The sequence below is a fragment of the Alternaria ventricosa genome, assembly GCF_023758065.1.
Source record: "Alternaria ventricosa strain BMP 2768 chromosome Unknown scaffold_12, whole genome shotgun sequence".
Taxonomy (NCBI): domain Eukaryota; kingdom Fungi; phylum Ascomycota; class Dothideomycetes; order Pleosporales; family Pleosporaceae; genus Alternaria; species Alternaria ventricosa.
This window is the reverse complement of record NW_026055692.1, coordinates 701,270-716,346: the sequence shown is the minus strand read 5'-3', so window position 1 is coordinate 716,346 and position 15,077 is coordinate 701,270. Positions and strand designations below refer to the sequence as shown.

The following is a 15,077-nucleotide window of genomic DNA, read 5'->3' as shown; positions in this document are numbered from 1 at the left end:
GCGACGGTAACACGGGCCTGGCGCACGCCCTGCTTTCCCGCGCTCTTTTTGCTGCCAACGCCGGCGGGCTGAGTATTGACAAGCGACATGAGGGCTCGTCAAGCATCCATTCCAGGCTGTGGATGTCTTGGTATCGACATTGAAAATCTGCTGATATCCAGGTCTGTCGCTCCGCGGCACTTTTTTGCGAGTGCTTTCTCCGCTCATCGTTGGCTCCGGCTTGCCGTTGGTCCTGGTGTTCCAAGGGGACACTTGATTTTCGAACGCCGCTTTTCCAACCAGTACAACGACTCCACAGAAAAGGACCTACTGCCTCAGGGCGATAGTAGTGTCCCGAAACTGGAGCCGAGAAGAAACCAAAGTGCATGCCCTGTCTTCCAGAAATCGAGGGGTCGGATCTAGAATGGAGTCATCAAGTATACTTGCTGCGCCCGTTACGCAGATTCGGAAGGCAGGTTGCGTATATGCATGGACGCAGAGCTGTTCCGCTCGCCCGCTACATGGAACGGCATGTCGCGTGGGTCTGCAGGTTGCTCTGCTCCAACATTCTTAGGTAGATCAATTCATATCTTTTTCGATATCTCTTCGAGCTCGAATCTGAAGTGAGTGAGGTACGCCAACAATGTTGATGGCCGATTGCAAATCGTGTCGTCATCCTCGAGGTCGGTGACCAAGATATGTTGTAAGAGGATGGAACGACGATATCACATACGGGCATCGAATCTGGGAACGAAGATGGAGACAATGGAATGAACGAGGAAACACGATATGACATTGAAAGCGGAAGTGTCGCAAAGACGAAAACGGGTTCTGAAGAGGACACGATAGGTAGGCGTATCGTGCAATCGCGCAATCGCTGTCAGACATGACTCCAAGGGCCGAAGAAAGAGCAACACTGCTGTTGATGGAACAGGTCAGGATGGTTGCAAAGGTGAGAGGCGCGAACAAAATTATGACCGTGATGGTTGAAGCGAAGAGGTTTGACGGGCACAGCTGAACTCTAGGTGATGCGAAGACCTCAATCGACGCTGATTGGCTGACGACCTTGGCGCCGCAGAACCTCCGGGCCAAGATCCGCATCTGCAAATCGTCACGCCGCGACATCACCACCGTTGACGTCGGCACCACACATCTCCGCCTGTCGCAATGGCGAAGAAAGGTATGCGCTCTTAATTTTCTATCGCATCGAGCCCCTAGAAGCCGAGACGAGGCCCTCGCCGATTCACAATGCGCCCTCCCACGACTCACACATCTGCGGACATGCGCTGACGACGAGCCTTACAGCAAAGTCCCGTACCATTATGGTGCGCCTGATTTCGATGGCCATGACGGGCTACTACCGGACAATGCAAAGACCACGTGCGCATCAACCGCTGAGCATGCTTAAATACGATCCCATTGGTACGACGCCATCGCTCCTTTCTCTCCATCGTCCATGGGCGCGCCGGCCTTAGACACGACGTCATACTAGACTGGATGCAATTTTGGGGCAATCGAAGGGCCCGCGGGTCCTCGCGGGGCAGGCTGGATGCAAGAACATGGCTGACAGCGAACAGTGCGGAAACAAGTACTTTTCCTCGAAGCCAAACGCGGCAAGAAATAGAACAAACTCTTCACCACGAAACGAGCGGGCGCAACGGGGACACTGGACGATCACAATGAATATTGGATCTGGGCTGTTATGGAAGTCAGGATGAATAGAGGGAAGCCGCGCACCACAGATGGAAGCCCCGGCAGCAAGGACTACCATCTGGAGCCATCGACAGGCATGAAGCAAGCCGCATGCTTGCTCGCCTATGTACTATACAGTCAGCATGGTTCGGCGTTATATACGATTCAAAGCAGACATGAACAGCACGTCTGCCACACAACAAACAACTTCTCACTCTCGCTTACTCCAACTTTCCTTACTCCATCTCCCCGACTACGCGGCAATACTCATCTCTGTTCGCAGGTTCTCCCGTATTTCTGACCCGAAAGCCGAGATGAGGATGCTCGCCAAGGTCAAGGCTCCGCTCCGCTGCTTGTCTGGCCTCTTGGCCCTACTTAGTGCATCGGAAAAGCCTCAGCACCTGGACGGGTTGCCCGAAGAGGTCGTTCCGACTTGATAAAGTCTTGGACTACGTCGGCTATGGGCTTTGTACCAGCCACAAATTACCCCATAAATGCCATGGCTAAGACTCTGGGGACGCAGGTGATGGCGCACGGAGGAGTTGGCTGCAACCTAAACGCGTCTGTTTACCGGCAGGATAGCCGAGTGTGCGGAAGCGCAAAAGTATAAGATGACGCTGACCAGCAGATGTTTGCACTGTACGCTCGCTAGGACCTTTTCGACTATCTCAGTATCAAAATGGGTTCCGAAAAGATGGACGAGAAGCGCTCGGAACATTCGCCTGACGCGCGCATCGATAACATCAACTATGGGAACTCTTCATCTTCACAAGATGCGATCGAACAACAAAAAGTAGCATCGCAACCTTCCGGCGTACTGGGTATCTTCTCCAAGCTCGGCAACCTACCAGAATGGCACGTTCCCGGCATCGGTCTCCTCCAAGGGAAAGCGCTGAACACCGCCATAGCATGGTGTTCTTGCTTGGCATTTCTCATGTTTGGTTATGACCAAGGTGTTCTATCTGGAGTCCTCACGCTCGACGGTAAGTACACTGACGCATGAATTGCATGAGACACTCACTAACTTCACTCACCATCTAGATTTCCAACGCCACTTTCCTCTTATGACACCGCGCGAACGTCAGAACAACCTCTGCTGGCTCGACGCACCGACCAACACTGTGCCTGATCCGAGCATGTGCACGGGCAGCCCCAGTATCTTATCCGCATGCGTCGCGGTGTATCAGATCGGATGTTTCCTCGGCGCTGTTCTCATCCTGTTCTACGGTGAGGTCTGGGGAAGGAAAAGCAGTAGCTTCTGGGGCAGCTTCATCATGATTGTTGGAACTGTTCTTCAAGTGGCCGCAGGAGGTGCTCGTGGTGGTGGAGTTGACGGTTATGCCCTACTGTCAATCGGTCGTGTGGTCGGTGGCATCGGCAATGGCATGGTCACAGCAAGTCAGTAGTACATCGACCCGCACGCGGCCTTACTTGCTAACAGCCTTCCCAGCGATCCCGACCTGGCAATCTGAATGCGCGAAACCGGAGAAGCGTGGACGCTTGATCATCACATCCGGAGCAGTCATTGTCGCAGGTATCATGATATCGTACTGGGTAACTTATGGATTCTACTTCCTCCCATCGGGTGAGAGCTATAGCTCCGTACGCTGGAGGTTCCCCATTGTCTTCCAGTCTTTCTTTACTATCCTCGTCATGTATGTATACCTCTTCCGCATTCACGGTATCCCGCTAACATCATCTTAGGATCGGTCTTTGCTTCCTGCCCGACTCGCCAAGATGGCTCGTAATGCGTGGCCGCTATACTGAAGCCCGACTCCTACTTGCTCGCCTCGCCGGTACATCTGCGGACGCGGAAGAAGTCGACACGGAGCTCACAAACATCAAAGACGCGCTGGAAGCGCAAAGTAGGGATGGTCCATTCAAGATGAAGGAGCTTCTGCACAACGGTCCCAGTCAGAACCTTCGGCGCACACTATTGGGTGTTGTATCGCAGTTCTTCCAACAGATCAGCGGTATCAATCTCATCGTACGTATACCTTCAAATATCGCTGTGGTGAACCACAAACTGACCTTGCTTTCACCCAGACCTATTACGCAACCTACGTCTTCGAGAACTCACTCGGGTTCGGCCCAGACATGTCTCGTCTCCTGTCCGCCTGCAACGGTACCGAGTACTTCTTCGCCGGACTAGTCGCAATCCCTTTGATCGAACGAGCTGGCCGTCGTAAACTCATGCTATCCGGTGCGTTCGGCATGATGGCTAGCATGGCCATCATGAGCGGCATGGTGTCGACAGCTACCGAGAACGAATTTGGTGCTCCGGTCCTAGAGCCAAAGTACGGCATCACGGCTGTGGTGTTCATGTTCGCCTTCAACACGTTTTTCGCAATCGGTTGGCTAGGGATGACATGGCTCTACCCTGCCGAAATCACCAACCTCCGCATCCGCATCCAAGCAAACGCACTCTCTACTTGCTCAAACTGGATCTCCAACTTCGTCATCGTCATGATCACGCCCCCAGCGTTCGCGAATCTGCAATACAACACATACACGATGTTCGCGGTCTTCAATGCTTGCCTCATACCCAGCGTCTACTTCTTCTTCCCAGAGCCCAAGGGTCGCAGTCTGGAAGAGTTGGATGTCATCTTTGCGAGCGCGCATCATATGGGTATCAACCCGGTCAAGCAAGCGAAGGAGATGCCTAAGCTGATGGGCAGGGAGTTGGACGTGGAAATTGCGAGGTATTTTGGTGGTGATGTGGAGGAGGCGAGGCGGAGGAGTGTGACGAGTGCTGGAATTACTGCGTAATCCAGCCCGGAAGCTGCGGATGGGCTATTGTACGCTGGGTAGGAGTAACCTCTGTGTGTGTGTTTCACACATAAACCTCTCAATGTCCGGAGATTAGAGCATTAGTGAATGCCACCAACTACATTGCTCACTCCAAGCTAAGATCTCTGAAGACGCGACCAATTGCTGTAATCGCCGCGTGTACCCGCCTGGATACTCACCCGCTTGAAGCCTGGTTCATCAAGACACCGAGATACCGTGCCGTGTTGCCCGTATTGCGAGCGATCTACTTGCTGACTGCGATTGTCCCCACCCAGCCACTTGCTAGTGGTCTGTGCAACCAGACACCACTCACCCATCTGAACTAAGCCTTGGCCATCTCGAGTCCCTAATGCAACAAGCCATGCGATTTGACTTCCTGATGCAGGAAAAAGCCTACAGTTCCAAGTAATCGCCTCAGTCGCCATAGCCACAATTAAGGCCTACCGCTCAGTCGGAGTCAGCACAGGGCTGGGCTGCGGCATGTGGCGGGGCAATTCCCGGCCTCTTCCCCTCCCTCCACCTCCACACACCATCGACAGCGAACGGCTCATCAAACTCAGTGCCAGCCCCCCGTCCAATATCACGCCGAAATCATGACGTCGATAAGCTTTGCCCGCCCGGTAACAAGCAAGACAAGCCTTGGCAAAGGGCCTTGTTCCGCCGCTGTGCATAGCGAGCTTCTTCTTTGGGTAAGGAGCTCATTATGCGCGCTGCAGCAAGCTTTGGGGCTTGTGGATACGAGGCTTCAACGTCAACGCGATATTGTAGCAAAGGACTTGATGAAATGGGCGTGCGAACATGACGGGTGAAGTTGCAGCTTGAAGAAAAGAGCGCAAGAAGATGGCACAAGGATGCCTGATGGTCGCGCAGGTGAAACAGCAAATCACACTCTATCTCCCCGCCAGGGACGTGCCGGTACATCCTAGCCGAACTTCCTGAGCACTGCTCCCAGCACACAGCCGGAGGATCTTCAGAGACACGTTATCCGGCCAATAATTGCACAGAACGTCCGCAGTTGCCTGATCTAGACTACTTTCCTGTGCCCCAACCCGCGGCTCGCAGCATACGACCATGTAGTCTGACGTTGACCCAGCGCTGAAATACGCGAGAAGCATGCGTAGCTAGGTGAGCCGGTGCACGCAAAGCCGCTTGGCTTCGTAGTAAGGCCGTGTATATAAAGAGGTGGAAGACACTACTTTGCTGGGCAAGCATTCGCTGAAGTCTTGGTTGCTCTTCTTCCCGACAAGCTTCCCACCATGGCGCGCTTCGCTCAACTCGCCGCCGTTTTGGCCGCTGCTTCGCTAGCCAATGCTCGCGCGCCGTTCATCAAGGAACGCCAAGTGCCCGCTGACCCTACCGGCGTCACGACCATTACTTCTGCTGCTGGTGCTAAGATCACGTACAAGCAGCCTGGCAAGGCGGGTGTGTGCGAGACCACCGAGGGTGTCGACGACTATGCCGGTTACATCAGCCTCAACCCGACGACGAACATGTTCTTCTGGTTCTTCGAGGCTCGCGAGAACCCGTCCGAGAAGCCATTGGTAAGTACCTTGTTCGTGAAGCGTTACCAAAGCGTGTACTAACCATCTTGTCAGACCTTGTGGTTGAACGGAGGACCCGGAAGTGACTCTCTCATTGGTCTGTTCCAGGAACATGGCCCTTGCAACGTTACCGAGGATCTCAAGACACAGTTGAACCCTTACTCGTGGAACGAGCGCAGCAACATGCTGTATCTCTCTCAGCCCGTTGGTGTGGGTTTCTCTTACGAAACCACCGAGACCGACGAGGATGGTCGCTACTCGCTCGTCGACCCAGATACCGCCAACACTACCGATGCTGCAGCCATTGGTGCATGGCACATTCTTCAGGCTTTCTTGGAGCTGAGCCCGCAGCTCGATCCCGATATCACCAACTTCACTTTCAACCTTTGGACTGAGAGGTAGGTCATGTGATCATCTCAAAATGTACGCAATGCTGATATGTTACCAGCTACGGAGGTCACTACGGCCCAGGGTTCTACAACTACTTCTATCAACAAAACCAGAAGATCAAGAACGGTTCATGTGCCGGTGTCGAAGTCGAGATGGACACTCTCGGTGTCATCAACGGTATCGTCGACGAGCAGATCCAGGCGCCCTACTACCCGGAGTTTGCGGTGAACAACACCTACGGCATCAAGGCAGTCAACGACACCGTCTACACCTTCATGAAGAACGCCTACTACATGCCCGGAGGCTGCCGCGACCAAATCGACTACTGCAAGCAATCCGACCGCACCACCGAAGAGGGCTACCTTACCTGCGCCGAGGCCACCAACCTCTGCCGCTCTCTCGTCGAAGAGCCGTACTACGCCTTCGGCGGCCGCGGCGTCTACGACATCCGCCACCCCTACGACGACCCCACGCCCCCGGACTACTTCGAAGACTTCCTCAACCTGGCTTCCACGCAAGAAGCCATCGGCGTAAACATCAACTACACCAGCACCAACGCCCCCAACGTCTCCTACGGCTTCTCCACGACCGGCGACTTTGTCTTCCCCAACTTCCTCGAAGACCTCGAGGAGATCCTCAGCTACGGCGTGCGCGTCGCCCTCCTCTACGGCGACGCAGACTACATCTGCAACTGGTTCGGCGGCGAAGCCGTCTCCCTCGCTGTCAACTACACAGACTCTGAAGCTTTCCGCGCTGCGGGCTACACTCCCTTCCTTGTTGATGGCGTTGAGTATGGTGAGGTGCGCGAGTATGGTAATTTCTCGTTTACTAGGATCTATGAGGCGGGGCATGAGGTGCCGTATTACCAGCCTGTGGCTAGTCTTGAGCATTTTAAGCGCGTGTTGGATCATGTTGTTATTGCGGATGGGAGTGTGGTTGTTACGGATGATTATAGTACGAATGGGACGGCGGAGAGTACGCATACGGAGGAGTATGTTCCTTTGCCGCCTACGAGCACGCCGAGTGCTAGTGCTGTTAGTAGGGTTAAGAGAAGCTTGATTTAGATAGACGATGAGCATGCAATTAATGTAATTGTGCACGACACTACGCTGTATGTTACGACATTCTAGATTCTATGATTTGTACCGTGAACTGCAGGTGCGGCGCCATGTCCCTGTCACGTGATCGGAATGCTCCTGCCCTAATTTTCCCGTATGCGGACGACGGATTTACAATTAATGATTTTGGAGACACAATGAGCTGTCAGATACGCCATCAAGCATTCAAGATCAAGTACAACGTTGTGTGCGTCCTGATTGCACATGACTCTGTGACGTCACATGCCTTTGAGCTTGGACGCCGCACCCTCGCTGCACGCTTCTTGCTGACATCCTTCAGCCACCATCACTATCACAAATCGAATTCGCCATGCTCGCGCACTCGATGGGAAGAGGGCCACTCAGACAGATCGTATGCCGTATACGCAAGCCGGTTCCAACGCCCTCGACATGAGAGGTCACTCACGCGCAACGTTCGCGCATTCGGTGCACAACCACGCGTCAAACGCGTCTCAAAAGCCTTCAGACACCCTGGTGTAGTCATGTATTGTGACGCCAAGTCCACAACGCTTCTACATGCATATGCAGCCTACGCCACCAACGATGCCATTCAGGCGCCAGCTCAAGCCCTGGAACGTCACCGTTGAGTTGAGAATCAGGATGTAGTGAGGCTGTGTCGGCCCCCAACAAGATGTCGCACTCCCCATGCTTTCTGAGACCTCTCGCCTCTGGGGCTACACGCGACGGTCGTTCGACGCTTAGACAGCATGTACGAGCAGCTGCAAGGTCAAGAAGATCCGACCGGAGATGCACGCAGGGCAGGAAGGTCCCCAAGGTACGAGTCCATCTCGTGTAACAACGAGTAGTACTGACTAACAAGATAGCAATAGAGCCGCATCCACGGATGCCCAGCCGTACGAGAACTCTACAATCGATGGCGAATCGGATACATCGAGCTCGAAGCCTCCTACCTACGAGCTGATCAACGACAAAGCATACCACGATGATGACTTTCTCCTGCTGGCAAGACCGCCGGCGCCTGGCTATCCCGTCCCTACGAAGAAGCGCTTCTTTACAGGATGGCGCATGGGTGCGCTCGCATCGGCTACCTGCGCCATATCGGTGTTCAGCATGAACCTCGCGGTCACAATCTGGGTCTGGAAGAACCCCGATTACGAGCATGAGGATGGCGTTGGGACGTTATTCCAAGGCAGTTGCTCTACTGTTCGACAATCGAACGTCTACGTCCACCTGGTCGTGAATATACTCAGTACCTTATTGCTGTGCAGCTCGAACTACTGCCAACAGATTCTTGCTGCGCCGAATCGAGAAGAGCTGGGGCGTGCGCACGCACGGCGAAATTGGCTGCACATCGGCGTTCCTAATCTCCGCAACCTATGGCATGTTGGATGGGATCGCTCCGTCTTGTGGATTTTGTTGTTTCTCTCGTCTGTACCGCTACATTTGTTGTTCAACTCCGTTGTCTTCACAAACCTGCAGGCAAATGAGTATGCTGTCATACCGACGACGCCTGACTGGGTAATGTCTACGCAAAACGTTTACGACACCTCGGGCTTTGTGGATATCAGAACGAGCGCAAAGGAAGTGATCTCTTCAACTGTAAGGGATTACAGATTCAAACCCTCTGATGTGGTCGTGTTGAGGAACGGCACCACGGTGCCCGGATACAGGAACGTCAGCACACCCGAATGTCTTACAGCATATGGCACGCAGTATGTCTCAGCAGTCGGGAATTTGTACTTGATCCAAGCAAGCCCGACGGTTCTGCGGGACGCTAGTGCCTGGATTGGTCGACGTTATCCTAACGGCTCTCTCGAATGGGTGTTTCAAACACTAGAAACGAAGAAACAGGACCTCGAGAACGACACATATGTCACCGAAGCTCCAAACCAACAACTCCCGGTGATGAGTACGCCAGAACTGTATCCTTCTAATGGGTGGCGCTGTCTTCCTCATCCTTCTGTCAACTGTAAGTAGACCCAGTATACGCCACCTACGAAGATCATATACTGACAGGACTCTACGCAGGCGATCCTGACGATGAGACCGCAATACCAAGCAATCGATCAGCGTGGGAACCTTTTGAAGTACCCGTGGCATACTGCACTATCGAACAAGTCGAAGAGTTTTGCAAGCTGCAATTCAGCTTTACTATTGCCATTGCGGTTGTTGTGGCCAACTTCGTCAAAGCAGTCTGTATGATACTGTTGCTCTGCCTGTATTGGGATCATGGCGCGCTTGTAACCATAGGAGATGCGATCGCGGCATTTCTCGAAAATCCAGATCCCGAAACCTACGGTCGTTGCCTACACACCAAACGAGACGTTGGTCTCCGATGGAACTGGAACGAATACGCTAGCATTTCGAAAGTAGCACTCAGCAGTGAGCCGGCGAGGTTCACAATGAGAAAAAGGAGGTGGGCTAGAGCTCCGAGCACGACGCGATGGTGGTTGACGTACTCTACGTAAGTCGTGTGCAAGCCGTTGGCGGTCATCCACTCACCTTTTCAGATACACCATCAGTGCTGGGCTCGGTGGACTCTGCATAGCACTTTCCTTGGAAGGCATGCCGAAAGACCCTGTAAAGCTATGGAAGACAGGGTTTGCCACAGTCAACGGTAACAATCTCATGGACTTCAGCACATCACTGATTCCGGGCGTACTTTTGGCGAACACACCTCAGCTGGTCCTCTCATACTTGTATATCGCGCTAAACGCTCTCTACACAAGCATGTTTGTGTCGGCGGAGTGGGCAAGCTACGTCAAAACACGGAAATCACTCCGCGTTACATCGCCCACTGGCTTCCAACGCGACTCCTACTGGCTCAACGTACCCTTCCGCTATGCCATTCCTATGACCATCATGTCAGGTCTCTTCCACTGGCTCGCATCACAAAGCATATTCAAAGTACAGATCTCCATCACAGACATGCATACGCGCAAAGTCGCCAGCGAAGTTTCAACATGTGGCTATTCCCCCGTCGCGATCATCCTGACTACGATCGTGGGTTTCACTATCGCAGCTGGCGGTCTCCTCATCAGCAGGTTCTGGTATCCAGCTGGTATACCTCTGGCTAGTAGCTGTTCTGCTGCTATTAGCGCGGCGTGTCATGCGCCGCCGGAAGATGTCAACGCCAGTCTTTTACCGGTACAGTGGGGTGCTGTTACACATGGGACAGCGGGCGAGGATGGGGATGAGCCGATCGGCCGTTGCTGCTTTACGAGCTTCCCGGTTGAGATGCCTATTCCGGGGCGGTTGTACGCCTGAGGTATGCGAGTAACGCGAATCTCTCTACTCGGTCGAAGCTCTCATGACTTTGAAAACATCACGACGGTCAATCCTCATGAGAGCAGACAGTGAACGTTCAAGGTAACGATATTGCGCTTATGTCAACGGAAATTCTATCTAGGCGCAGCGCCCTTCTTATCTGTATCTTTCGACCATCCGCTCCGAACCCTTTGCAGCTGTGTCACCTCCTACCAAGACCTTGATCGCGCTCTTAGAGCTCTCTACCGAACAGTCCTTGGTCTTTTGCTTCGCGCATCGCTGTTGTTTCGCGTCCCCGAATTCCCTGTTCATGGACTATTTTGAGTTGTTCCACCATCCTCTGAACTTGGAGATCAGTCAATGAACTTGTTTCCCGTTGTTGCCGTAATCTCGCCAAGACCATGTCCTCGGCAAACGGCGCATTGATACATATTCGAAAGTTGGTCGGTAACGCGACTGCACCAGTGTGTTCGTCTAGACAACCTTCTAGAAGATTTCGCGCACCCGGTATCCAAAACGCTTTCTCTCTCTCAGATAGTGTAATGAGGGATTCGCCAGTAATGACGATCTCCAGGGCTGCCATCCACATCAACACCAACTCTGGCCGATACGCCTCACATGACCGTAGATCGTACGCCCACTGAACCTCACACAACGGATGGCTTCTGCCATACGCCACCCATGCATTCAGGGAAAGCTGAAACCTGTTTCGGCCCGGCCAGATCATTACCGTCAACATACGGTCCAACTTGCGGTCGTATGGAACCTGAACGAACAGTCTTCGAATGGATCCATGACGATACACGCCATAGTCCAGACCCCCGACGAAGTGCCACATTTCTTGGTTATACATTAGTCGCTGAGTGTGATCATCGACGTGGACTATGTTGAGTTTCAAAGGGAGCTTTTGCGTCTCTGCGCGGACTTGGCGACAGATGAGTTTGAGGGGGTTTGTGATGCGGCCATCGGCGGTGTTGCTTGGGCGAAGTGTGATGGCACTTGTGGAACGTCGTGTCAAAGGCACCATTGACAGCCCATCTTCGTAGTAGAGAGCGTATTCATATATCATGGTGCGCAGCTCTAACGGTAGATCAAGAAGCGGTGAAGGGCCCGTTGGTTCTGGCGAGGGCGAGTTCCATGCTAGCGATGACAATGAGGAGATGTAACAGCCCATGGTGATGGTGAAAAGTCGGAGGTTGATAATGCGCGCTGGTAAAACCGAAGGGTTGAGAAGGGTTCTTATCTCTCGAGAGAAGTAATCGGTCGACCAAGAAGCGTAGGAGCCTTGACTGTCGCCACTCCCGGAATCACCGCTGCTGTGAATGACTGCCAAACCATCAAAGCTCCAAGATCTCGGCGCGTGAACGCTATAGCCTGAGCTTTACTTTACTTATAACCACATACGACTGCTCCACCAGCCTCAACTTTCCGTTCAACGAACACACGCCAAGATTATGCCCACTTCAAGGAACGAGCAGCCTCTGCGGCTTCGAAGCCACCCAGCCAATACCCCAGATCCCAGCGGCGTATGCCACTATCTGAACCTTCCTCGGGAAATACGAGACATCATCCACACGTACGCCTTGACATATGAGGATGGCCTTGTTGCGACTTCAGAACCTTTCCGACATGATCCCGGGCATTTCCGATGGTCGCCGAGTCTCCAGCCTTTCCAGTACAGTGAGCGGCCAGCCGAGGGTTACGACGGCGCTATCTTCAAACCCGGTGATTGCAATCCCCTTCGCTTAGTCTGCCATCAGACTCGCGCAGAGACACGTGGGCTCTTGTTGAGCTTGAACGATATTTCCTTCTCTCTTATACCGCATGGAAATAGTCGCTGGCTCGATGATGACTATGAGAGAATCTTCAAGGCGTTCTACGCCGAGTGCAGTCTGGTCAGCCGGAATCGCCTGCGTACAATGACCGTTCAAATGCCTCCGGACAAAGTGAGATCGAGCATAGACCGAGTTCGCGAAATTCTCGACTGGTATACCTGGACATTTTGCCTCCACGACAACATCTCTATCCATCTCTGCTTTTAACATGGACTGCATCCACTGCTTCACCAGGAACGTTGTCGACCCGGAACACTACATCAAGGAAACCCGCATCTGGAGTCTGCTGCGCCACGAAAAATTCCCTGATCGGCCTGGAGCGGCGGGCGGGTGCCACATGCACACGTTGCCGATGTATAAGAGTCCTGTGCCATTTGCGCAAAATGTGCGTTTCTCGATCTTGCATGAGTTTCCGGAAGATGTTGTGGAGGCGCAGTGGAGGGCGGCTTGTGGGAAGTGTGGTGAGTCTGGTCGGAAAGACGCGGTTTGTACCTGTGTGGAGGGTATAGCGGGGTCACGGAGGGTGTTCGAGGAGGGCTTGTAGGTTGCGGTGGGGTGTTGCGTTGGAGAAGCGTGCTTTGCCGTCTACATCAACACTAAAACGAATCTTCACACACTCTGGGAGGTGATGTAGACGTCCGGGTGGTTTTCATTGCCCTATATAAAGTAGCCCTGAAAGTCTCATTCCCCTCCTTAATCAGAGTATGTATAAACACATCATCCCAGTTCATTCATTCATCTATTTAACCAAGTCAGTATCAATCATGCATAATGCATCCATCTCACTAACCTGAAGCCATTTCTGCACACCCTCCAAGCACCCTTTTGTCTCAAAGACCAATGTGTCCTCAGTAAAGTTCGCGCACCGACCCAACGCTGTCTTGTAATCCTCAAGCTTCAGGCATAGTCTCCAGCCCTTGCTTTTGAGCTTTTGGAGGATCGGCAGTATGATGTTGAGCAGATAGTTCCTGTGTCTTACGTCGTATTCTATGGCGACTGACAAGATGCGGCTCTTGCTATCCATCGGCAGCAAAGTGGTGAGGAAATCGAGACGCCGCTTGAGAGCCATTTTGGGGGCTTTATGCCGCATCAATAGCTCTGTGATTGGCGGCGAAGCCCTTGTATACGGAGTATCGAAGGCGAACTCATGCCCTGCCTCCTCCATCTTTGTGAAGTGGCGCTCGTTGATATCAAGCGAAATTTTTGAGACTAGCTTCTTCAGATCGAGCTGTAGTCCAGACGTGTCTGAAGCGAGAAACAGGGCTATGTTCTCTTCTTCACTTGGAATTTCAAATGTAAATTGCGCCGTGCGATAGAAGCGCACAACGAACTCTAGGTATATCTCTGGGCCTAAGCCCTCGTGATCAGCGAGGTCGAAGCGTTTTCCATCTTCCTCATTTTCGAAAAATATGCCGCCAGCTTCGGCTTTTCTGACTTTGACATGACTTGGCATGATTTCTCCGTATATCATGTCGCGGAGCTCTGTTGGAAGCATGTCGCTCAACTCCATGCTCATGTTTATGTAGGCAATGCTTGAAGACGTATGCGGCATTGCGCTTGCGTCTTGTACGCGCTTAATTTGCGCAATTCTTGGTTCAATAAGCTCTTCCTTGCTGACTTCTGGCTTGGTAGTGCCGAAACGTTTGTGCAGGGTAGTCCAAAACATCTTTTCTCGATGCGACTTTTCCTGCAACTCAGCGCTGCGCAGCTCGGTAATCTTGCACTGCATTTGCAGATCTTTGATGTTGGCCATGATGTTGAATGTGTTGAGATGGAAGTACAGTAGCACTTTGTAGTTGCGTTCTTGCGTCTTAGTCGAGCGAATGTAGATAACTGTAGTTCGCGGATGTGTTTTGGTACTAGCGTCAAGGTCTTCAATAGTGTCTGATGCTGAAGATGTCTAAGTAGAAAAGCCAGGGATGCAGCCCTTATATACGATTCCTACCTCTGACTCACATTAAGAACGCCCATGCGATACCTTTGGTCCAGTCCATTCTATCCACTTCGCCCACTGGTACTGCGATAACGAAGAGCGAGCAACATCCAATTGAGCCCTCCCGAATAAAACGCACCCACAATGGCGATAGATAGAGTATGTGTAATGTCTTGCTGCGCCTGTGGCTCGGACCTGAGCGCCGATGCGACGCCTTGGTAAACTTCAATCTATCCACTTTTCCCAGTGGTATTGCGCTGACGCAAAGCGAGTAGCGATCCAACCAAGCCATCTCAGATAACGCATCGGCACTAGAGATAGCTGAAGTATGTGTCATGTCTTGCTGCATACATACCATTACATAATGAGAAGTAGAGGGTTTGCAAGGCATTGTAGACGTCTGGCTCTTAGAAACATCTCCTAACGTATGACACAGCTTGTTCAGCTTTGCTGTATACACACTGTCATATCATGACGGATAGGTAGTCTCTGATTCAACGTAGACGTCTAGCTCGAAAAATTATTTTGTAGAACGCGAGCCTTCGGTACTGCAAAGCGAAGGCGGGTGGTG

The 15,077-nt window shown here is 52.6% G+C and overlaps 4 protein-coding genes across 4 annotated transcripts; 3 read left to right on the top strand and 1 right to left on the bottom strand.

Annotated features, from left to right (window-relative positions):
• Positions 1 to 2,350: 2,350 nt before the first annotated feature.
• J4E93_007117 (uncharacterized protein) lies at positions 2,351 to 4,440 on the top strand (the record flags this gene model as incomplete). Its single annotated transcript, XM_049345027.1, has 5 exons — positions 2,351 to 2,654; positions 2,713 to 3,069; positions 3,122 to 3,326; positions 3,376 to 3,658; positions 3,718 to 4,440. 5 exons carry the CDS (start codon positions 2,351 to 2,353, stop codon positions 4,438 to 4,440), a joined length of 1,872 nt encoding a protein of 623 aa, XP_049197952.1.
• Positions 4,441 to 5,717: 1,277 nt separating this feature from the next.
• On the top strand, positions 5,718 to 7,456 carry J4E93_007116 (uncharacterized protein; the record flags this gene model as incomplete). The annotated part of the gene is made up of 3 exons (XM_049345026.1): positions 5,718 to 6,002; positions 6,057 to 6,400; positions 6,451 to 7,456. 3 exons carry the CDS (start codon positions 5,718 to 5,720, stop codon positions 7,454 to 7,456), a joined length of 1,635 nt encoding a protein of 544 aa, XP_049197951.1.
• A 761-nt stretch (positions 7,457 to 8,217) lies between these two features.
• Positions 8,218 to 10,738, top strand: J4E93_007115 (uncharacterized protein; the record flags this gene model as incomplete). The annotated part of the gene is made up of 5 exons (XM_049345025.1): positions 8,218 to 8,285; positions 8,335 to 9,440; positions 9,500 to 9,853; positions 9,899 to 9,935; positions 9,982 to 10,738. 5 exons carry the CDS (start codon positions 8,218 to 8,220, stop codon positions 10,736 to 10,738), a joined length of 2,322 nt encoding a protein of 773 aa, XP_049197950.1.
• A 2,574-nt stretch (positions 10,739 to 13,312) lies between these two features.
• Positions 13,313 to 14,864, bottom strand: J4E93_007114 (uncharacterized protein; the record flags this gene model as incomplete). Its single annotated transcript, XM_049345024.1, has 2 exons — positions 13,313 to 14,463; positions 14,858 to 14,864. The coding sequence occupies 2 exons, from the start codon at positions 14,862 to 14,864 to the stop codon at positions 13,313 to 13,315; spliced, it is 1,158 nt and encodes a 385-aa protein (XP_049197949.1).
• Between the last annotated feature and the right edge of the window lie 213 nt (positions 14,865 to 15,077).